The sequence below is a fragment of the Temnothorax americanus genome, unplaced genomic scaffold (assembly GCF_048541705.1).
Source record: "Temnothorax americanus isolate GAGA-0224 unplaced genomic scaffold, ASM4854170v1 Scaffold49, whole genome shotgun sequence".
Taxonomy (NCBI): Eukaryota; Metazoa; Arthropoda; class Insecta; order Hymenoptera; family Formicidae; genus Temnothorax; species Temnothorax americanus.
In genome coordinates this window covers 281,803-304,618 of record NW_027509646.1, presented here as the reverse complement: position 1 = coordinate 304,618, position 22,816 = coordinate 281,803, and the positions used below count along the sequence as shown (strand labels likewise).

The window sequence follows — 22,816 nt, the reverse complement described above, 5'->3', positions numbered from 1 at the left end:
CACACAAAAATAAACTATTTTACACAAGAAAATCGGAGAGGAGAGCGTTATACTAAACATTTATATCCAGCAAATTGGCTGTCATAAATTTATTCAAAATTACCTCAAAATTATTAAGCTCTCTGGATGTTTTTGCAAATAACGCGCGAACTAGACGATTAAATTATTATTTCGCAAACGGAGCAGAAAAGTTGACTGTTTTCGAAACTAATTTCAAGGTCTCTTATATTCGCACTATTCGCACTGTTCGCAGTCTGCACTTGTGCATCAGTCGTCGCTATTCAACATCACGCTGTTGAATAGCACTCGCATTCGTGAAAGGTAAAAAGAGTAACGGACAAAGGCTTGAAGACAAAGTACTTGAAGAGTATCGATATTTTATTTTAAAATATGTATATCAATAGAAAACACATACGTAACAAGCGGAAGACCGTAGGGCTGATCAGTCAGAAGCTTTCAGGCCTGTAACATCGTTGTTTCCTCTCTCTCTCTCTCTCTCTCTCTCTCTCTCCGCGATCTCTGATCGATCCAATCAGCGATATTGCTTTCATAAGTACACAGTCAAACTTTGATATTTCTTCCTTTATGTTTTCCCATTCTCTTCCAATTTGTCTTCTCATTCCGCTCTCCTGTTATTAATCAAGTGACGGACGTGAGATAATGAGAAGAGCAGCGCGATGGAAGCGAACTGGGAGAGAGAATAGGGGGAAAAAATACAGAAAGGAGAATCGCAAAAATCTGACTGTATAAAACGATACTTGCGTAAGGAACTAAAACGTGCGAGTTCTTTTCGCGATTTTTCTTTTACCAGTCTTTGACCTATCGTGCCCTAAAGCGTCACGCTGCTTCGATCATCAGCGATTCGTTAAATGGTTGTTAATTGACGTTACACCGTGACGCTATGACGCCGGCGAGACAATTTTCTTGCCGCGGTCAATGTCAATATGCTGTCAATAATGTATTTGACAGGTTACTCTTAAAGTATTTATGTATTTAAAAGCTATTTTTATCCTCACCCTACGAATATATGTACAATAATTACGACAAAAGATAGACTGATAAAGATTCATCTGATATACTTTTCTAAAAAAAAAAAAAACCCCTATTACACGCAGTTTAAATTTATCAAGTTGATAAATTGCTTTGGAACGCAAATTAAATCGATGAATTAAATGGCAAGATTTTTCGCATCTTGTTGTCGCTGCGATATAATAGGAGAATAGCGGCGAACTTTTACATTTATATTTCTACAAATATCGGAGACAAAATACTCATTTAATCTGCGTTTAGTCATAGAGAAGATGTCAATGCAATTACAATGTTCCGATGTTAGAAAAGCTTGAACATTTTCGGGCGGTGAAAAATAATTGAAATATTTTCCATCACCCTTTTTTTTGTCAATTTTTTATGTAGATGTTGAAAAAGAAAAAAAAATAAATTAAAATTTCTCTCATTTCCGTGTTAAACGAAATTAATTGCGGGTTCAGATAGAATTCGATTATTAGAGAATCCGCAAAAGAGAATTTTAGCATCTAAAACAGTAATTTTCAAACTTCAAGCATTTAATATGACGATTTGTATATTCAGTAATTTAATGATATTTATGGTTCCATTTTTATTGCCATCGCGATACTATTTCATCGCCCTGATGAAAAAGCGCGAGACATCTTCGTACAAATCTGTATTATAAAATTGTTGTAGTAAAATGTGTTCGGCAAATGTCATATTATATTATCTTTTTATAAAATTACTTTTTGCCTGAATTAAATCAATTTCGTTCGGTAATAGATATATTTGTTAGGATTTCCGCAGCTGTCGAGGACGTATCCCTCGTTTCGCTGAAGCGTTGCATTATGTTTCTGAAAAAGAGAAATTCTTCATGCGGTCACAATTATAATGTTACACTGCTAAATCTTAAATAAGACGAAAAATTCAAAAGGTATATAAAATTAAACAAACAAATTGTCGAAGGCGATTGACGATAGTAAAAATGGGTTTTCAGGTTTTCAAGTTAATGGCTCGATAATTAAAATAAAACTTCAGAGAATTTAATTTTATGCGGATAGGTGGATGTGCTCGTTCTTTTTTCTTCATCGACTTTTTGCTATTTTCTCATTACATACCTTTTCTGCTCACCAAGCAGCTTACTATCCCTTTCTACGGCGATCTCCGCCGTCGTGCAGGCTCTTGATTTATCGGCGCTAAACTGTTGCAAATCCAAATTGCCGTTGTGATTACATCCATTTTCGCATCTGCTCAGATAGGTATCCAGCAACGGCGAACGGCAGGTGTCGCGTGGTGATAGATAATCGGGATTGCTCGGTGATAGAATCTCCTCGTAATACTCTACGCTCTTCGGTTCTAGGCCACTGACGGTGGAGCCATACTTTTTTGGCAAAGTCGACGTGCTTCTACCGCAATAGGAAGAGTCCGCAACACCGTCGTTCAGAAACGATCTCGACAGGGTACTCTTGTACGAGGGGACTCGAGTGAGATCGTTGTCCGCAATGACGTCCGTGCTGTGATACTTGGCGCGAGACGCGACGAGGTCCAGCGTCGGGGATCTCACGTATCTCCTGAGAGACTCGTGTGAGGAAGACGGCAAGCCCGTACTACCGTAAGGATCGAACAACTTTCTCGCTTCCGTCTGATGACCGTGCAACGACATGTTCGATGCGTCGCTGCATCTCTCTCGGTCGACCGGTGATTTCCTCGAGGACACCTCGTCGTCGCCGTACAAAATGTAACTTTTGTCCTTCGCCCTACAAAATATTTTTAATTACTCGCAACGGTTGGTAGGAGAACTCTTGATTTGTAAAGTGATTTATGAATTAAAAACGTAGCTCGATTTATTCTTCCTATTCTTATTTCATCTATAGTTACGGATATATTCAAGCTTATATTTAAACGGGCGAAAAGTCGCCTCGAAGAGAAGCGAATTTACCTCATCCTGGGAACTCCATAATTATACGATCGGTCTCGGTCGCGGTCCCTCTCTCTAAAACTGTTGAAGCTGAATCTTCTAGGCAGAGTCACGCTGCTCACTCCCGGTGGCGGCGCCGTCAAGGATGGCCTTTTTCGGTCATTGAATCTCGAGTAGAAACTGCGCCTTCGTATTCGATCTATCACCGATTCCGAGCTGTCGCCACGCATGAATAGAGAGTACGACGGCGATGTCGGCGAGTGCAAATCGCTGCGATTGTGATTCAGGTCAGCCGAGCAGATTGACCAGGAATCGAAACTCTCGGGCTCCTCGGGCGAGAATATCTCGCTGGTGCAATCATCCGGTGGCTCTTTAGCCTCTTTAGTCACTCCGTGGTTAACATCGTTGATCCCTTGAGAAGGATTCAGCTTGATCTCTCTCGATTCTTCGTCCTGTACAATCTCTTTCGGTTCGCCCGAAACGAATGCCTGATCGGCGACGGCTCGCTGGCTGGAGCGAGCTGGATCGTTTCCACGCGATTCCACGTGATTTTCTATGATCCTGGCGCATTCGGTGACCTCTCGCTTCAGATCGGCGACGTCCCTCGCTCGCAACGGCTTATCGATGATTATCTTGTTGCCGGTAATGTTGGCGTGGTGCGTCATCTTGGACAAGCACTCCATCAGTTTGTCCGAACCACTCCTCCCTAACGGATCGTCCGTTTTAGGCGATCCGACAGATGGGATGGCGGGATTTGCCCTGGGTGACACGGACCTAGGCGAGTCCGGCTCTCTCTTGGGAGTCGCGTGTCTAAATGCGTGTTGCGGTATCTTGGACAGATCGAGTTTCAGATTCGCCCTACTCGGCCGAGGTTGTTCCAACGGCTGTTGCCTCGACTGGCAGATATCGAAGCTCGAGTCGATCCGAGCTGCGGGACTCGTGGGAACCGCGGGAACTGACAAGTCCCGCGGCAAAACGCTCAAACTTGGACAGTTCTGAGAATTCGCCCGCGGGGCTGCGGCAAGCGATTTAACATCGTTTACATCGGCGTTATCCGATGCAGTACGGGTTTCCTCAATGCCACTCCGCGTCGCATTTGTATTTTCCGTAGCATGATCGGCATTCATGGGTGGCTTTTCCGGCAAGTCCGACTTGGCCCGTGTCGCGGCCGCGGCCGCGGGAGTCTGATCATTGGGATCGTTTCCTTCGATCGAAATCGAACCTTCCTTTCCTCGTGCCGTGACATTTGGACCTTCGGGACTCTTCTCCTTCTTCATCGTCACGGGTTTCTTCGCATTTGGCAGCTTCGATGATTTGCTTTTTTTGTCGGACTTGCTCTCAGAGCTGTCGGACGATTTTTTGACGACTTTCCTCACGACGCGCACTATTCTCTTCTTAGAACCATCGATCTCATCTTTACCACAGGCCGCATCTTCCTTCGGCTTGACCAAATTCTTAATCTTCTTATCGACTTTATCGACATTCTCGCCTTTGTCGATCCTTGTCGCGACGGACTCGTTCCTCATGCCTACCAGAGAGCTAATGTTCCTTTTGGTTTTTATCAGTTTCTTATCTTCGCTACTGACGATGGAATCTGCGTGCTTATCTTCCACGATTTTCCGCAGAGATTCCGACTGGTCCAACGACTTTCTCTTCGGTGAGTCCACTGTTTTGTCTAGCTTTATTTTATCCACGGATGACGACGCCGATGAGTCTGAGGATGGCGCCATTTTTTCCGGCGCTCTTTTAATTTCCCTCGATTGCTTTTCCACCAAAGTTTTCCTTTCCTTAGCGATCGACTCTTTTTCCTTAGCTTTTTCCTTGGGCGGCGATCTTTTCAACTCGGTCCCTATCTTCTCCTTAGGTGGCGATCTCTTGTTCTCCGGGAGCTTTTTCGTCGACTTATTGTCGGTTCTAGGGAATTTCGTCGGTATTTTGCTCGTCGCGGTTACGTCTTCCTCCATGAAAGACGACTCGACCGACTTGACGGTCTTGGGCGGGCTCCTCTTCAATTTGCTCATAATCGCATTCTGCGTCCGGCTGCCGCCGTTCGCGTTCCGCTTGGTGGTATCCGCGTTCGTCTTGAACAGTCCCAATACCGACGTCACTCGTCCCTTGGATGGCGTCACATTCTTCGCGTCCTTGTTCGATCCTCCACGACGCGAGAGATCCTCCACGCTCAACGTTCTCTTCACCTCGGACAAGCTCGGTTCCGCGGACGGACACTCGGCGGACACGGGCGGCGCGGAGCACTCACGCAATTCGTGTTCCTTCGTGAGATCGCCTGAGATCGAGCCGCCGTTCATCGTCGGCTTTGCAGCCGTGCTGGTCGTCGTCTCATCGTTAGAGCGCAATCTCTCCAGTTTCTTTTCCAACGAATGCAGAAAACTGCTCTTCGAGCCTTGTTCGGTCTTCGCTCTCTTTTTCTCCTCCTTGTTGGACTTGTCCTTGAAGGAGGGAGAGGAAGACGGCGAGGAGGAAGAGGGAGAGGAGGAGGAAAAAGCGGCGGCCGCGACGACACCGTCCAACTTATCCTTTTGCAGCGCGTTCATCTCATTCTTCAGTTCCTTACAGATCTTTTCGTCCCTCGAGTCGTCCTCCTTGCGCTCCTTGCTCTCATTTTTTCGCCTCATGAACCGCGACTTCCGACGCTCGTTCTCCGCCGCTCTCTGCGCTTCCTTCTCCTTCACGTACTGACTTTCCTCTCGCGGCGTGTCGAAAAAGTCCGGTCGCAAGAAGCGTGAGATACGATGTTTCGGTTTTTGGCTTCTATTGCTTGGGTCCTTGGGTTCGGCCTCCTTACCGTTGCCGTTGCCGCTGCCTCTGAAGAGTTTGCTCAGAATTGATCTTTCCTGATTAACGCTTCCGACTGACGAGTCAGATGAGCCGGCGAGCGACTTTCCGCGGTCCACGCTCACGCTCGATTCTCTAGTCAACGAGCCCGAACGTAATCTGAGACTCGGAATGCAACTGCGTCTCTTGGTGCATCCCAATGACAATGGATCCGAAATGGTCATCAGAGTCTCTTTGTCGCACTTGTCCGTATCCTTGTAATTGCAGTTGAGATTCGGATTAAATTGTTGCGACGTCAAATTCTTCAATTTCGACTCCTTGATTAGATTCTCCGCCGCGAGCAATCGGTTTTCGAAACTCTTTGAGAGATCGGACCTGCAGACCGACTTGCCGTAGTCACCCAGATTCGACGAGGATTCCGTGGGTGAGATTTCGCAGGATCTGGCCGACTGGCTTGAGGTAATGGTGGTGGTGACGGTGGTGTTGTTCATCGACGTAGCGTTCGAGTTGCACCCGGATATCGATGTATCCTCCAATATGGAACCGTCCTCCGTAATGTTGTCCATGTCCTCTTTGAGTCCGCAGGCGGACAGGTGCGTATCGTCGCCGGGCTCTTCCTGGATCTTGTCCGTTCTGTAACCGTGAAAGCTATCTCGCCTCACGTTACCAATGACGTTCGATCTAACCGATTCCTTGTATCTGCGACCGAGCGTCATTATATGCTTCGGTAGAGGCGGCAATAGCTTGTCATCGCAGTTGTCGTCGTCGAACAGGCTGATGCTTCTTCGTGGGGAGTGCCGTTCCGATTTATCGTATTTGCATGGCTCTAGCAAGCTGTTGGCCCTCCTAATACCTCGATCGAGCGATCTGCCTCTGTATTCGGTCCGATCGGAAGTCGTGGTCGTGGACGTGGACGTGGAGTAACGTTTTGCGACCTCGCTCGGCCCTACCAGACTTTGCGCCATATCTCTCGTTGGCGACTGATAACTGTTTCTGTTGTTGTCGCGCGCGGATGATGGTGAACGCGGAACGGATTGTCGGGTTTGCTCGATAAATTGCCTACTCAATCTACGTGCCAAGCTGGGAGTGAAATTCTGCTCCAGAGATTCTTGCGCTTCTTTCCTCATTTTCGCCGCTGTTTCCGCTTCCATGTCTTCCGCTTCGCGTGTTTCTTCTACATTATCTGAAAGCAATCGAGACAGAATCTATGCATATTCCCACATGGGTGTGTGTCCGCATATATGTGTTTGCACATATGCGTGATTGTTGTTCTTGTTGCTGTTGTTGTGTTGTAGGATGTATGCATAAAAATACTCTCGTAATGTCATTATTTTTTCACACCTTTATTTCTACATACATAAATCCTTTTTATAAAATTTGTCGAAAAATGTAATAAATAAGAAGAGACATCCCCTCTTGCGCTCACTCGCTCACTCGTTCACTCACTCTCTCACTCTTTCTTTCCCCCTCTCCCTCCAAAATTTTGTCAAATTTCACCGGATGTCTTCTCCCTGTATGGCTATACGTTGTGCAACTGTATTCATATACGTCGATGTATATTTTCAAGTCATGGAAGCTCTCTAAACGTGACTATTACGCTCTGCGGGATATGAACTTAGAGTATAGTGGAAGATTTCGAAATAGTCTTAAAAGAAAATCATGTACAAGTAATAGCTCATTGAAAATATGCATCAACGAAATTGTAGCACTAGCGTGTATACATACCGTATCTTTTTTTTATATTTAAATATTAATACAGAAAGTGTGTTACAAGTGTATACTCATTTAACAGTGACCATGCAACTAAAAGGTTCGTCTTACATCTCTCTTTCTCTCTCTCCCCCATTACTCCTCGCGGGGAAACAATTATAGACTTCAAGCAACAAATAACACACAAAGTAATAGTATTAAAATTATGTCTTGTAGAATAAATATACATATATGCATATCACTTGGACTTGGTACATTTCTAAATCACAGTATGTTAAATGAGTAGACTCAGAATAACAAGTGCACACACACAGTAGGATATAATATTAAATACAATATATATATATTGCATTTTTTACATCAAAGCATGCGAAGACAATATAAAGTAATAAAAACGCTGTTATTTAAACTCTTAAAAACACAACAAATATCAGCCATCTCAGACAAGGGTTAGCTTCCGCGCTTGCAAGTATACAATTTTTTCCCTTTTTTATCAAATAACAATGTCACATAGATAATTCTCTTTTGTATAACAAAGTTACTCTCGAGTTTTTTAAAACATGGCAACAGATAACTTATCTAATAACGATTTTTGCGAGTGCGCGGGTTCGGTATGACTTATTCCAATGCTGGACAATGTCGCATCACGTTTATGGCCGTCACTCGCTAACATCGGAGCTTTCAAGTACAATCGGTGTGCTTAAAACTATAGGTATACGCACCTCACTCACCATCGGTTCAATATGCATTAAATATGTACACTGTCGTGTACTTTCTCATTTATTTTATGTTTTTATATCACTTTATCCAAATATGTATATTTACATATATCTGCGGTACACTCAAGAATAAATCATACCAAAAGTAATCCAAGATTCATAAAGACTCGCGAACCGGATGTTTGATCTCATTGAAAACGCACGTAACAAAAGGTGTTAAAAGTGTATATTGCTTTCGAGCTTTGTACGTTGTTGCGCACAAGCAAAATCATTTATAATGCGAGAATGCGTATGTCTTCCCATCGTGATGAAAATTGTACCGTTTTTCCGGACGCATCGATCAGAGAGACTCTATGTGATAACATAAAGAACCAAGTACATGTTCGAAAAACACATCGGGCAAGTGCGCGATTTCACCGAACGGCGAAAGATTCCTTATATTCTTTTTCTTTTATATATTCTCAGATGTATTATACAATAAGGCTACGTGCGACTTTATTGGCGTCACATTCACTTCGAATTAGGCATACAAGATATCACTACCTAACTTGGTTTGTCTACTGGGGATTACCGTCAGCCCGCCTACGTAGAGTCACTCGCACGGTCGCTGCAACAACCGTCAATAAAGCCGTCAATCAACGTATCACAAAACGACGCTGTTTGTAAATATTTTTTTTTTAATGATATATCTTTGATAATAATTGTTTGCTAACTTAATGGCTAAATGCCATTATTAAATTAAACAGGGTCTTCCTTGGATTTTCTGACAATTTTCTGTAATTTACATCGTTTACAAAAAAGGTTATATTTTCTCTCTTATCGTCGTGATTATTTTCCTTAATCCTTAATTGCATAATTTTACTTTGTATTTTTGTAACTTTGTTACATTCTTAGAAACGGGATCGAGACTATAGTGAAACAAAAGCTACTTTACGTTATCGATTGAATTTTCTCATAAGTAAATAAAAAGAAGGTCGTTTTAGAAGTCCCTGTCGTTAAGCTAATCATGTCAAAAAATCATAAAACTTTTACTACGATTCTGATATGCACACGAGAGTGCTAACAAACAATTATTTTAAATTACTGATTGAAGAGTCGACGATAGACGTAAATTAATGCATGAATTTGAATTAAATTTAAATGGATATAATAAAATGGATTTCTGTCTTGGGTAGTGGAATTGAGACTATTGTACATTGTATGTGGATATGTATGCAGACATGCTCCAAAATTTTTATGTACACTAAGCGAATGAAAAAGAAGAAACTGCTACTACGATGTTATGAGATAATTAAAATCAACAGCGGCAGTGCATTGCAATAACTATGGCATATTACAAGGTTCTATGTAAGGCAGAGTGAGCTTGCTTTTTACTCTAATGTTTCCTGATGTTTCCTTCATTTATTGGGGACAGATCCTATTTGTTATTTTATTAGCTATTCTCAATATTCAAACATATAAGTGTATTTCGTATTAAAAAATAAATTAATTTGCAACCACCCCATTACAGACTTACAGACCCTGCACAGCTTTATGTAGATTTGAATAAATAAAAGTAAAAAAAAAGAAATAAACAATTAAACTTATTAGGTAGGTTGCCCCACCCCAAAAAATTGGGTCATGCAAACATGCTTTTGAGAAGCATGCAGGATCTAAAAATAGTATTGTAAAAGAGATTTGTAATCCCTCAGTTATATTTTTAAGAGAATTATATAGAATAATTCTTAATAACATGTCGGTACTTAAAAGTTAAATCTGAAGTTTGAGACAAGAATGAAATACGAATAGGATTTTTTTTTGTTTTAAGATACATTACGATGGAAAAGAAAGATATTTAGGACATTATGTAGAACATCATCTTGAATTTATCCTAATTAAAGTAATTTCGGCAAATAAACGATCCGTGTTTGTCTGTTTTCATGTAACTCTTTTCTCTTATTTCTTTGGATTCTACATTCATCTCTTGAGGTACCGACACATTATGAAGAATTACCACACGCGCACGCGTATAACTTATATATGTATGCAAGTCAATATTATTTAATGTTATATCAATTTATGTAATTTTTTCTTCTTTTTTTCTTACGAATCAAATATTCAAATTTATAAAATCGCAATTAATAAAAGATCTGTTCCAAACGTATACCCATCTGTGCCAAACATGAACCATATAATTAATCTATAAGGTGTTAGTATCAAAAGTCGCAAACATGTTCAGGCAAGAAATAAAAAAAATTAATATATTGGAAAGAGAAGTAAGAAAAAATACAGAAACAATAAGGGTAAAAGTAAACAAAAAGATGTGCTTTGTCTATCAACGACTCGACAACAGCTAGATACTAGGAGAGATGCATACTGAATACCATCCAGCATTTTCTCACAAGGCTAATAAGTTTAACTAGTAACGAAATAGCATGATGATCACAGCGATTTAACAGAAGCTTCTATCATCCATCGTTAAGATACTCAACTTGTTTACACACACACACATTTATATATATATATATATATATATATATATATATATATATATATAAATAGACAAGTTGGGTAAAAGGCAAAAAATTACAAAATCTTTGGCTTCTGTAAAAATGTGGATCAACATTCTACAACATTAAATATTTGCATGTACAATTTGCAGTGGACCTTGATCAACAATGGATTCGTAGATTATTTAAATGCTGAGGAAATATGTCACTTTAAACACTGACTTTCATTACGTATAATCATTGCGTATAATTTATTCTACGATCTCTCGCGTGTAAGGTACCACATTAAATTGTAAAATATGACTGTATTCTCTTACCTCTGGGTAAGGTGTTGTTCCCGATTTCAAAGACACTCTCTCTGGAAGGTGTGCTACGCGATCCAGGACTATTTGGAGTTCCGGGATTGGAAGTACTGGCGGAGTCTCTCTTCGAAAATATATCCGCATCGCGATTCAGAGAATGTTTAAATTGCGATTCCGACAGCCGCCTGTGCGCACAAGAAAACGACAAAACGTCACTTCTATGCAGATGTATGTACGACAAATTAGCTCTATGGTAGATCATTAGGAAAACATATGTTAGAAAGAAGATAGCGAGAGAAAGATGTTCACATCGAGTGGAAAATCTTGTGTGAAACGAGAGAGTGCAAAATAAGCAGGAGTCTACAAAGACAAAACTATCAGTACTGGCAAGGTGCAAAGATGTTGGCAAGAAGCAAAGAGTGTCAGCCTATAGCAGGTATTTCGGGCTTGTTTATTTTCACAACCTGTACACTACTCTCGGGTATCTCAAGTGGCGCATGGTTAAGCCAAAGTGGGAGAAATTAGGTTGGCACAAACGTGTACACGTATAAATAATGCGATCTAATTTTTAACCTGCTTGTAGCGTGTGTCCAATTGCAATTTCTGTATTTCGTTTTATTAAACGGCGATTCCTACTACTTGTATCTCAGCTAGCAGACGCGTACACTAAGTTCTCTATTACAATCTCTTTCTGTACAATTGGACTCACGTAGTCATGGTCCGTGTTTCGACATAGCTCTCGTAGCTTGCACAGACAAGCGTAAAACCATCATCTCTCATCATTATCATTATCAAAGTGAAACATTCTTAAATAACAAGTTAGTCCAGTTAAATAACGTATCTCGAGATCTCAGTATTAATCTAGTCTTATTCTCGATATATGCCTGTGCGATATATTAATTTTAACTTTGGAAAATGATGAGCATAGTACTCATACGAATAATAATTTGAGATTGTGTATTTACCTGGACAACGGTTTGTTAAGACCCCAAAACGCTTGCGATGATTGGGAGCCGAGTCTACCAAACAGTCTACTGCTTGGGAAACCAGCAGATCGATTATCATCAACGTTGAGTCGCTGCGTCAGACTTCGCACTCTGGACAGCAATGTGGAAAACAAGTTTTCAGCAGTCAATAACTCGAAACCGTCATCATCATCGTCCTCGCCAGACGACAAGCTGTCGGCGTGCTCGGATGGTTGCCTGGATGGTCGCGAACTCCTCAACCGATGCATATGTCTTTGCAACAAATCCTCCCTGTCGAGAGAAGAAGTATTATACAAATTTAAGTTTCGTAAAATCTTGAATTTATGATTTATTGTTGCCGAGCTGACGCTCTCAAAACTTAAAACCGAATCATTACGAAACTGAATTTGACGAAATGTCAAGATTAACTATATTATTTACCCATGCAACGGAGAGAAGGGAGACTCGTCTTCGCTAGCGTCCGATAAAAGAGAGCTCATTCTTCTTGGTCTACCGAATCGGGATCTCGATGGATTCGTACTTGTCGGTGTGCCAGTCTTATTCTCCGGCTCCAGACTCCCCGATCTCGGAGTAACGTAACCGCCTCCCTCTACCGCGATAGGAATTATGTACTCTCTAGGACTCTTCCTGATTGGCTCCGGTCCTATGGTTGAACCGAGAGCGCTGTCCGTGTCTGAATCGGCGGTCGATTGGCGAGACAGAGAATCTGATCGTTGAGACATCGATCTTTGGGACATTGGCGGTTTAGGCGGTGGTGTGGACGAATGCTGTGTACGCTCAAGTCCAGCCTCTACCTATAATTTTCATGACAATTTCGCAGATGTTAAAAAAATCGATCCTTATTTTGTCAATTCTCAAACTCTAGAAAAGTATATGTATGCTTCCAAAATAAACACTGTTGATCTCTCTGTACCTGGATAGGTATAATTCTTTCTTTCGGCGGTGCAGCCTTAGGTCTGCCTTCTGGTTCTAAGCTTGAACTTCTGTTTGCATGAGGCACCGCTGCGGCAACTGGGAACGCCACCTCCGATCTTTGCGTGCGCAATTTCTGCGGCTGAAAAGCATCAATCTTAGCTTCTACCTCAGACTTGAACGCTACAGTTTCTGGCGGCCTGACTCCGGACAATGTAATTTCAGCTTTGCTTGTTTTTCGTCTCGGTAACGTTGCACTCTTTAACATTATTTCCATTTTACTAGATATCTTAGGTTCCTCCAACTGCGAATTTTCGACGCCAGTTGTGTCAGACGTACTTGTGATCTATATTAAAAAAAAAAAAAAAAGAATATAAAAGAAAAGAAAAGAAAACAAAACTAGATGTGAGCCGAATGTGTAGACAATCGAATGATATGAAATGATATGAAATACATTAACAGCAGCATTTGAGTTTCGTACTTACAGTTGTTTCCGGTGCCGCTGGTTTAACATCAAGGCCGAATTTCGTCTCGACCGGCGTAGAGACCGACACCGTGGCCGATCGCACGTCATTCGGCGCAACCTGTATCTTCAATCCGAGTTTCTTGGAATCCAGGCTCTGAGGCGATATCTGAAGCGGCGAGCCGTTCAATTTCTTCTGCATTGGAGGCTTACCGATGGCACCACTAATAATATCGACAGCGCGTTTCTTCGCTTCATCTCGCTTATCCAATTTGTCCTCGGTAACCATCTCTCGATCTCCACAATCTCCCAGTGCCAGCTTCTGCTCGTCCTTCTCGTCTTTCTTGTTGGTTGGTACATCGATGATAACTTTGGACGCGCTGACTTTCGCAGGTGGTGGTGTGGTTATAGACGAGAGACTAGCCTTTCGTTCGAAGGCTCGTTTCGCTCCTCCTACATTAACGCCAGGAATAAAGATCTTTTTAGGTTTCTCGTTTTCCGCGGTAGACGACAGTTGATTGAACTTTTCAGCTGTCTCAAATATTTTAGAGCGCCGTCTCTCGACGGTTTTAGCAGGTGGAGCGTTTGCCACCTCATTCGACAGCTCAGAGTCCAAGGAGAGTGCCTTTTCTTTCAGCTTTTTAAAATCGTTCTCCGTTGGTTCTAATTGCTGCACGTTATCTTGCGACACGTACGTCTCGTTTCTGACGTTCGTGTCGCTTTTATTTAGCACTTTTGATTCCATATTGCCTGACTTATTATTGTTAAGCGCTATCTCGTTCGCTACTTTATTTGTGTTTTCTAAAACAATCCTCTCGATCACGTCTTCGTATAAACTATTGTTAGGAGACTTGGTACACTTTTGTTGCGACTTGTCTCGCTCATCGCTAGTCTTTCGATCGATCTCACAGATCTGCTGAACGCTCTCGGTAGACAATGGCTCACGTGACTGTTGATATTCGCTTATCAACGGAGTCTTACTTCTCTCTTTACTTGACGATCTCTCCTTCGATTCTTCGATCAGCTCTAGACAAGCTGCCGTATCTTCTATTTTATCAAAATCAACAGTCTTACTCATAGGAACAGTTACAATGGCTGCCGGTTCCACCTCCATCGCCTCTTCCGAAATAGAATTTGGAATTGGAGCCGAATGATGCCTAGGACAAATTAAATTTTCATGCCAATTAGAAAATAATTTCAAGACAAATATATCTATAATATCTCGACGAGGATTTACCTTGACGAAGATCTGTACGCCCTAGGCTCTTTCTCGTCTAACTTTTCTTTCCTTCTGGACCTCTCTTTCCTCTTCACGCCCGCCGCGGCCGTCTCGTCCATCGACGGTGTTGTCTCTAGTTTTCTCTTAGCGTCTCCAGCCGCGGAAGACCTCGGTTGTTCCTCCTCGAACAACTCTCTTATCCTCCTGTCGGAGCTATTCTGATCGAGTTCCATTAAGCTACCGACCGAATGACATCTAGTAGGCACCAAAGTTTCGGAAGACACATTATTCGCGACATCCCCGCCTGCCTGCTGATCGCCCCCCACTAGCAATTTCTCAGCGCTGGCCGACTGTGGCACCAGAGAGAGCAACAGATCCAGTCGAACTGGCGTCTGAGCTGCCAAATCCTCAGCGATATCGAGACAATTCTGCTCGTAACCTTCGTTCACCCACCAGTGAGTACAGATTCTCTCGATATCGGCACGTCTGCCGGGACATACCGTGAGCATCTGCTTTATAAGCGGCGAAGCGGCTAAAGCAGAGGAAGATCGATTGAGTTGAATAGAATCGAATTGTCGCTCTATTTACTTAATAAAAATTTCGCAAATAAAAAACTTGCTTCAGTACGAGAGTTTATTCTTTATCGAGTCCTATGCTAATTCAATATCCGAGAAATTGACAACAATTTCTCGTAATTTATAGAGCCGCGCGAGTCGACGCCGCGGCCGCGCGCGCATACGAGCATACTTATTATACTCACGGGATGGCTTTTTGGGCTCGAAATAATCGGATTGTGAGATCTGTTTGACTAGTCGTTTAAAATTGGACCCATCGAAGGGCATAGCACCGTAGACCAATGTGTACAGTAGAACACCTAGACTCCAGCAATCCACTTCCGGCCCGTGATAAGGAGTTCCTTTCACTATCTCCGGACTCGCATATAACGGACTGCCGCAAAACGTGCTTAATAATCGCTGCTCGTCGAACACGTTCGAGAGACCAAAATCGGCTATCTTGGCATTTCCGACTTGGTCCAACAAAATGTTCTCGAGCTTCAGGTCTCTGTGACAGATTTTGTGTTTATGGCAATAGAAAACAGCGGTGGCTATCTGCCGGAATATTCTGCGGGCTTCGTGCTCGCCCAGAACTTTGCGCTCGCTTAGATAATCGTATAGTTCTCCCCCGGCCGCATACTCCATTACCAGCACCATCTTCTCTCTGTTTTCGAACACTGTAAAAGTAAAAGTACAACGCGAGATTGTCTCTCAAGAATCTCGCTGTGGGTATAAGCCCCCAAGCAAGGGCAAGAGCGTAGGCAATATAATTGATTGAAGCTAATTTCAAAATCGTATACCTACACCCTACACCTATACCTACGTATATCAATCGATCGATTCTCTTTTCTTACGTGTCAACTTATCAGCTGTCACGTAGATAAAGGAGAATTTATTCGAGGCTAATTGTGTATAAGATTAATAACTAGTTTATAAATAGTATAAGTCACACTCCTACACTAACTGTATCATTCAAATCGTAATACATTATGTTATATTTCACAAACAACGTTACCTTCGTAAATGTGAATAATATTCGGATGTTGAACACTCGACATGATCTGTATCTCCCTCCGTATTCTGATCAGATCAGCTTCCGTTTCTATTTTGCATTTTTTAATTGTCTTTATTGCCACCTCTTGACCAGTCTCCTTGTTTATTCCCAATTGCACCTTACCATAGGTGCCCTGTCCTAATTTCTTTATAATGTCGAACCTGCGAGACATTTCGAGACGATAATATATCAGACGGTTTAATCGGTTTAACTGAAAATCGGTCTATCCGAATCTGACTGTGGAACGCAATAAATTGCAATTGCTATTTATCTATTGGATTAATCGCTACTTGGATTGGCTACAGTGCTACGCTAAACTTTTATTCATCTCAAACTGTTTATACTTGGCAATTACTGCATATTGGAATCTTGTTTGTATTCATATTTTTTGAAGCTACTTGAAAGCGCATCTTTATAAGCAGAAAAGAGAGTGAGTTACGCGACTTATCAATTATCGATTTACAAACCTTTGCTTCAGCTTCCGCTTGTGATTATGAAGGCGCACGCCACCCGTGCTCTCCATCCCCCCCATTATATTATGTATACTTGCTTCTCCGACAACCATCTTGTCCGCGTTTATCTGAAAAGAAGACACATCACAGATTCAAATGTTTTTCCGACGTGTACTTGTACATTACATTTCAATTTCACTGTGATTTCGTCGAGATATTAACATTATCATAGCACGATTCTTCTCCCTCTCTCTCTCTCTCTCTCTCTCTCTCTCTCTCTTTCTCTCTCTTTAGTCGCTTTCTGTCTTCCAGGCGAAACCGTCGCGTCGACGCGGACGACGTCCTACTCTCTCGTAAACGAGGATGACAGCGGCGAAGGGTGGTTATAGCTATCTGAGTCTTACATTAAGAAATGAAGAAAGCGAAAGCGAAGAGATGAGAGAGAGAGAGAGAGAGAGAGAGAGAGAGAGAGAGAAGCAGAATGTGGCAAGTTTATTTCAGGCGTCGAGACGCCAGTATACGTGCCGACCCATCGTCGGTGGGTTTCTTCTCCGCACTGTCTTCTTGTCCTCCCTACACCAAAAAGACTCTTGGTCGTTAATTTAAAAAATTCGTCAGAAAAACTCTTCAGGGTAACGTTTTTAGTAAAATATACGTTAACTGAGCACAATAATCGTCTACATTTTTTCATCGATCGCTGATATCTATGTATAAATGATGGGCATCACATGCCGGTACAATCAACGTATTCAGTATTTCAGTGGAATACCTTGAAGGAGACTCGATAAAATGACAGTAAAGTTAAAATTGTTAAGTACAATAAAATGTAAATCAAAAATAGCAGAAAAAAATCTCAGCACCTGCGATAGAATAGTATGTTATTGGGAAAAATGGAAGATTAAGTATAAAACGAGAAAAGAGACTTTCCTCAAAGAGAGCTAGACATATTCTCTTACTGATTCCTCATACTTGATTTTGTTAGGCTATAATCTATATAATCTATGTAAAACGAAAGTGTCAACAGTATAACAATGATACGTACAACAGTATTTGGAGCTCATTGTCAGTTAATTCGATATACGGTATGGACAGTATGGTATGTATTAACGAGCTCAAATTCTAAACTCTAATTCTAAATTCTAGTCTCTAGTCGGTTCTCTCGAGTACTTACTCCACCTTTAGTCTACACGTGACTTACGCCGACTTTAGCTCTGCAATCGGAGATTAATTTCACTCTCGCGACTAAAGACATTATTATTACTTGGCCGGTGCTAACGATCGCGAATCACGAGTCAAGCAGCCAATTCTCATAGTCTTTCGAGAGAATTTTTCGTCGCCAAAATAGCCCTCGCATAAATTACGCCACAGTTTCGTCAAGCCTCGACGCTGCCTGGTTCGCCGGCGAATTACCACAAGCATCACGTAAAGCATAAAGCATAAATCACAGACATAAGTACGTGAAACGTTTTCAAAACGGTTGAATTCTATCTCGTCAAATCAATCCTCCATCAATCGTATCACAAAATACCGATATATCGACGACCTCCGTGTTAGAGTTACTAACGATTGCGAGTAAGATTGTAAGAGATCGAAGACGAAGACGAGACTCATCGTCAGTTATGATGCACATTGAAGGAATCAAGACAAAAGCAAACACTCGGTGTTTAGTCGTCGAGATGCTCAATATCGGGAATTATAACAGATAGCGAAAAGGAAAAGTGCGACTTGATGAAACTGACGACATCTCGTCGCGCGCACCCAGCAAGGTTCGCCTCCCGCGGCGCGAGCGCTTGGAAGATAAGATCCGAGATCCGAGGGGCGAGGAGCGATTCTGCCCTCGTCCGAGTCGTTCGAGACAGGAGCCTCAGCCTCGTCGCTCGGCTATTAATGCATCGCCCGATGGATAACGGCTGACTCGAGCTCGAGGTGCTTGAGCCAAGGATGAACGAAACCGAGAAGGCGACGCGACGCGACGACGTCGCGATGGCTCACGTTACGGCTGGAATACGGAAGCTTCGTTCGACCGTAGTACTCGCGACTACGTCGCTTGAACTAGGAAAAATCGGCAATGAAAATGGGTGCGAATCTCTCGCCCGCTCTGCTCTCGATACACTCCCGACCCGATCGGTCGCTCGCTCGATGCGTTACGGTATTTTTAGCGAGCGTAGATTCGCGACGGCAAAGCTCCTCCCGTTGCCGTCGCCGTCGCGTCGGCGGTTTGAATTGATTTCCAAGGACCGACTCTCCAACCCTCGTCTCTTCCTCTCTTCGCGCGCAATCAGCCGATCACTCGATCTCTGGTCACTCCGGTCGCTACTGGTCGAGAATCTCATCAAGGAATTCCATTCCGGAGATTCAGCGATCACGATCTACTAGGTAGGACATATCGTAATATCATTTAGTACCTATTATCTTGTCTCCTCGAGGCTTTTGCGACTCTTTGAGAATCTCTCCAAGAGTCCGACATTCGACATTCGACATCCGACTCGATCGAGTGAAACGAAACACGACGAGGACGTACAGTGTATTGTATTTACGAGAGCGGCCGCTATCGTTGCATGACCGTATCGACGAAAATAGCGTTCCGATACCTCAAAGAAATTTCTTTCTGATAACAAACCATTTACGGAACAGTAGGCTCGAGCTTGCGATTACGTACACGCGCGTCATTCTCTGGTCCTCTCGTGGGCGAGCACGCTGAGCTCCTCTTTTATCATTAGGAAACCGCGCGACGACAACCGTCTGAACCGCTCACATCAGTCTATATTGTCCACAATAGCGAGATCTGAGAGAAACAACAATCATATTTGTAACATTTTCTTTCAACTAGTAATGCAGGTAATGCTGTCAAGAGTGCGTCTGCGTACGTATAATTAAAATATACCGAGAGATTGCTAGTACTTTCAATAAGGTCAATACAGTGATGCTTTTAAATAACGTTACCTTTTTTACTTTATTCCTGTTAGATATCTTTTTTTAAAAAGAACATGGCGACACCACGTTCAGAAAATCTGCCTCTCTTAAATATATGTATACGTGCTTTCGTCGGCATTCTCTCCACGTATGTTTTTTCTTCTTTCTTCTCCAATTCTCTGTAGTATTCTCTGTACTTTTTAGTCATTTTGATTTTGAGCATTTGTACATATCAATATTTAGATCACTTGAGATATCGGCCGAGTACATTGGTTGTTTTTGAAATAACTAAAAGAATGGAATATTAAAGAGAATTCCTGGCAAATTAAGTAAAGGTAAAATAACACGATACGCCGTTTCACATAAAATTAGACCCTAGGTACTCTTCCTACGATTACTTTCTCTTTAAATTTAGCCTTTCCAATGTCTCTTTTAAATCTCTCTAACTTTCCTCTGCATTCGTCGCTACCATTGCAATACCTCTCACCCTCCTCCCCTCCCTCTCTCTCTCTCTCTCTCTCTCTCTCTCTTTCCGATATCCTCCAATTATTCTCGGACAGCCTGACATTTGCGTCAGCAGGTTTATCACGATTTTCTAGCTTCTAGCGTTAGCCTCCGCGGCAACAATCGTCTCGTCATTTCGTTTCCCTCTCTCTCTCTCTCTCTCTCCCGTGTTCTCCCTGACTGCAACGGATAATAAATTCGTCGCGGATGTCGGTCGCCCACGGTGACGATGGAAAGCTTTGAATGGGAGTCGCCGAGGAAGACACATACGTACGCATGCACACACGCTCGCGCCGGCCGCGGCCGCGGCGGCCCGGCTAAAAATAGCGGGAATTCGTACCTTACAGCGTGAACTCTGGAGCGCGGATTATTTCTTTTTTTCTCTCTCTCTCTCTCTTTCTCGCTCTCTCGCTCTTCCAGGCTTCATCCGACTGACTGTCCGCTCGCTTGTCCGTCCTCGCGATCCTCGAGCAAGTCTTTACCGTCCACCGTCCACCGTCCACCAGCCACCAGCCACCAGCGAACGCGAGCCACGAGCGGGACCGAGACTGATACCGCACTATAATGGTAAATGTCTCACGCACACCCTCTGACCCTCTGAATCCTGATTCCTCTGAACCGAGAGCCTTTGTCACTTGCCGGTCACACGGTGAGGTCCCTCGAGCTTTCCTGGACAATCACGAGACACACGGCACGTTTCCACTTCATTTTGCTGAGCACTCCTCGCGAGAATCGCGAGACGTCGAGGTCGTCGAGGAGGAGAAGGAGAAGGGGGAAGAGGAGGAGGAAGACGAGGAAGACGAAGAAGACGAAGAATACGAGGACGACGACACGGCGCACGGCTCGAACGCTGCCATCTCGTTCGTCTTTATTTACTAATTTTGGACATGAATGCCAGAAACGGCTGAACGTTCGATGCGTTCGGAGTGTTCGCTGTGTTCGGACCGTGATGATTACGGCGCCACAGCCACACAGAAACGGTGACGGTTAGCGGTACTAGCGGTACTAGGTACTAGGCACTAGGTACTAGGTACTAGGTACTAGGTACTAGGTACTAGGCACTAGGTACTAGGTACTAGGTACTAGGTACTAGGTACTAGGTACTAGGTACTAGGTACTAGGTACTAGTGACGAATCGACTCCGCGGACTCCGCCAATCGAGAGTGGACCGCTTGACGAGCGCGTATCCCGATAGCAGAGAGAAGGATTTGCGCCTCTCATCCTTCTCTCTACCGATAGGTTGCCATCGTTTGCGACGTATTGTAGAACCGGCTTAAAGGTGCGATCCACTTGGCGCTCCAAACGCTCTTGGAAACATTTTATTTTTGTTGTTTATCAAATATATGTTAAACAAATGTTAACAAAATGCTCTTGAAGCGTCTAGTCCTAGTCTAGTGTACATAGATCGCACCCATTGTCCGAATATATTTTTATATCGCTTTCTCTTTCTTTTTTATATTTCTTTCTCTTTCTGTTTCTCTTGATTTTGCCAAGAAATGGCGACCCAATCAAAAGTTGCTACCGTATGGCCAGACTCTCTTTGGTCTGTTCGTTTTCGCTGCACTTCTGAATTAGTGCTATAAGTTGGAATGAAAGAACATATATTTGTTTCATTCTAACTTATAGCACTATACGCGAGCGTTACTTCTGTAGTTAAGTACTAACCAATCAATTTTTTTATGCTTACGCATTATGCGTTGTGCAGAAGTGTGTCTTGTGCTGATTCGCAGCGGCATTACGATCACATCCATTTTGCCGTGGACGTAGAAACTACGTAGCCACATCCACTTTTCGAAATGGTAAAACGCCAAGTATTTGGTTTATATCCGTGCTATTCAGTGATGCGACACTATTGACTGCACTGATATAACAATCTTCCGCCTAATGTGAATAGCACGGATATTATATAAACCAAATAGCGTTTTATCAAATACTGCAGTTGATTATATAACGATTACAGTGTACATATGACGTAACAGATATGCATCATGCGCAATAAGTATATCCACTAATTGGGTAATTAAAAAATTGCAAATTAGATTTCAATATTTCGAATTAACAACTGGATGATATCGGTTTTTGCTTATACAAAAAATTATTGTATACATCTTAATTACTAAAGTAATTCTAATCAACTTACCGTGAATTATTCTTCGTTCAACTTTAATGTATCGATTTTTTGTGATTTTATATTTTCAATTTTTTTTCTTCTTATATAAGAAGATAAATCTTGTAAGTAGATATGGTATAAATAAATATATGTGTATCTACTAACAATAAGAAAGAATAAAAAATTGGTCTAAAATTATTTAATTGCAATGGTTATGAAATAAAATTATGATGCGTTATACAAATTATTTAAAATTAAAAAAGAATAACATAAGAGACATATCTTTCAATTATTATAGGGGTGTGCGCGCGCGCGCGCACATACACACACACACACACACAAATAATATCATATATTAATATATGATAGGGTAATATTGTACAAGTTAGAATTATTCAATATATTTTTTGAATATATGTACAAACTATTCGTGTAATATTCGGAATACAATCGGACATAAAATTCAAATACTCGACAGATAATCTATGCTGCGCGCAAGTAATTTGACAACGATAATTACGATTCGATCAATAATGAGAAATATACAGTCGACATTCGGCCGAAAAGAAGTTTTCATTATTATGAAAAATTCTTCAGTGTTATATCTGTCGATTATAACATATCTCAATCTCAAATATTTTTCTCCTGTCTTTTCGAGTGTTTACCTGGTATTTGTCTTTTATTCCTCGCTTTTATATAGTTTCTATGCGTTT

General features: G+C 42.2%; 1 protein-coding gene across 8 annotated transcripts; it reads right to left on the bottom strand.

The window, feature by feature from the left end:
• Positions 1 to 113: 113 nt before the first annotated feature.
• Positions 114 to 20,932, bottom strand: Nuak1 (Nuak family kinase 1). 8 transcript variants are annotated; one of them, XM_077417359.1, is made up of 16 exons: positions 20,334 to 20,932; positions 19,520 to 19,777; positions 19,197 to 19,361; positions 16,592 to 16,704; positions 16,086 to 16,285; positions 15,277 to 15,747; positions 14,535 to 15,048; positions 13,320 to 14,454; positions 12,836 to 12,976; positions 12,343 to 12,716; positions 11,902 to 12,192; positions 11,646 to 11,681; positions 10,952 to 11,121; positions 2,945 to 6,899; positions 2,124 to 2,762; positions 114 to 1,859 (listed from the first exon to the last, which is right to left on the bottom strand). In XM_077417359.1, exons 3-16 carry the CDS (start codon positions 19,197 to 19,199, stop codon positions 1,769 to 1,771), a joined length of 8,133 nt encoding a protein of 2,710 aa, XP_077273485.1. In that variant the 5' UTR covers positions 19,200 to 19,361; positions 19,520 to 19,777; positions 20,334 to 20,932; the 3' UTR covers positions 114 to 1,768. The 8 variants fall into 8 exon arrangements, with proteins under 8 accessions (XP_077273485.1, XP_077273477.1, XP_077273479.1 ...); XM_077417351.1 differs by having other exon boundaries at positions 116 to 1,859; positions 12,836 to 13,180; positions 20,334 to 20,931; XM_077417353.1 differs by having other exon boundaries at positions 116 to 1,859; positions 12,836 to 13,180; positions 19,236 to 19,361; positions 20,334 to 20,931.
• Positions 20,933 to 22,816: the final 1,884 nt, after the last annotated feature.

What these genes read in the sequence shown, in the direction of transcription:
- Nuak1 (XM_077417351.1), bottom strand. An exon ending in TATGGAGTTCCCAGGATGAG is followed by an intron (nt 2,763 to 2,944) that starts GTAAATTCGCTT and finishes AATATTTTGTAG; the next exon opens with GGCGAAGGACAAAAGTTACA. An exon ending in CTGCTTGGTGAGCAGAAAAG is followed by an intron (nt 1,860 to 2,123) that starts GTATGTAATGAG and finishes TCTCTTTTTCAG; the next exon opens with AAACATAATGCAACGCTTCA.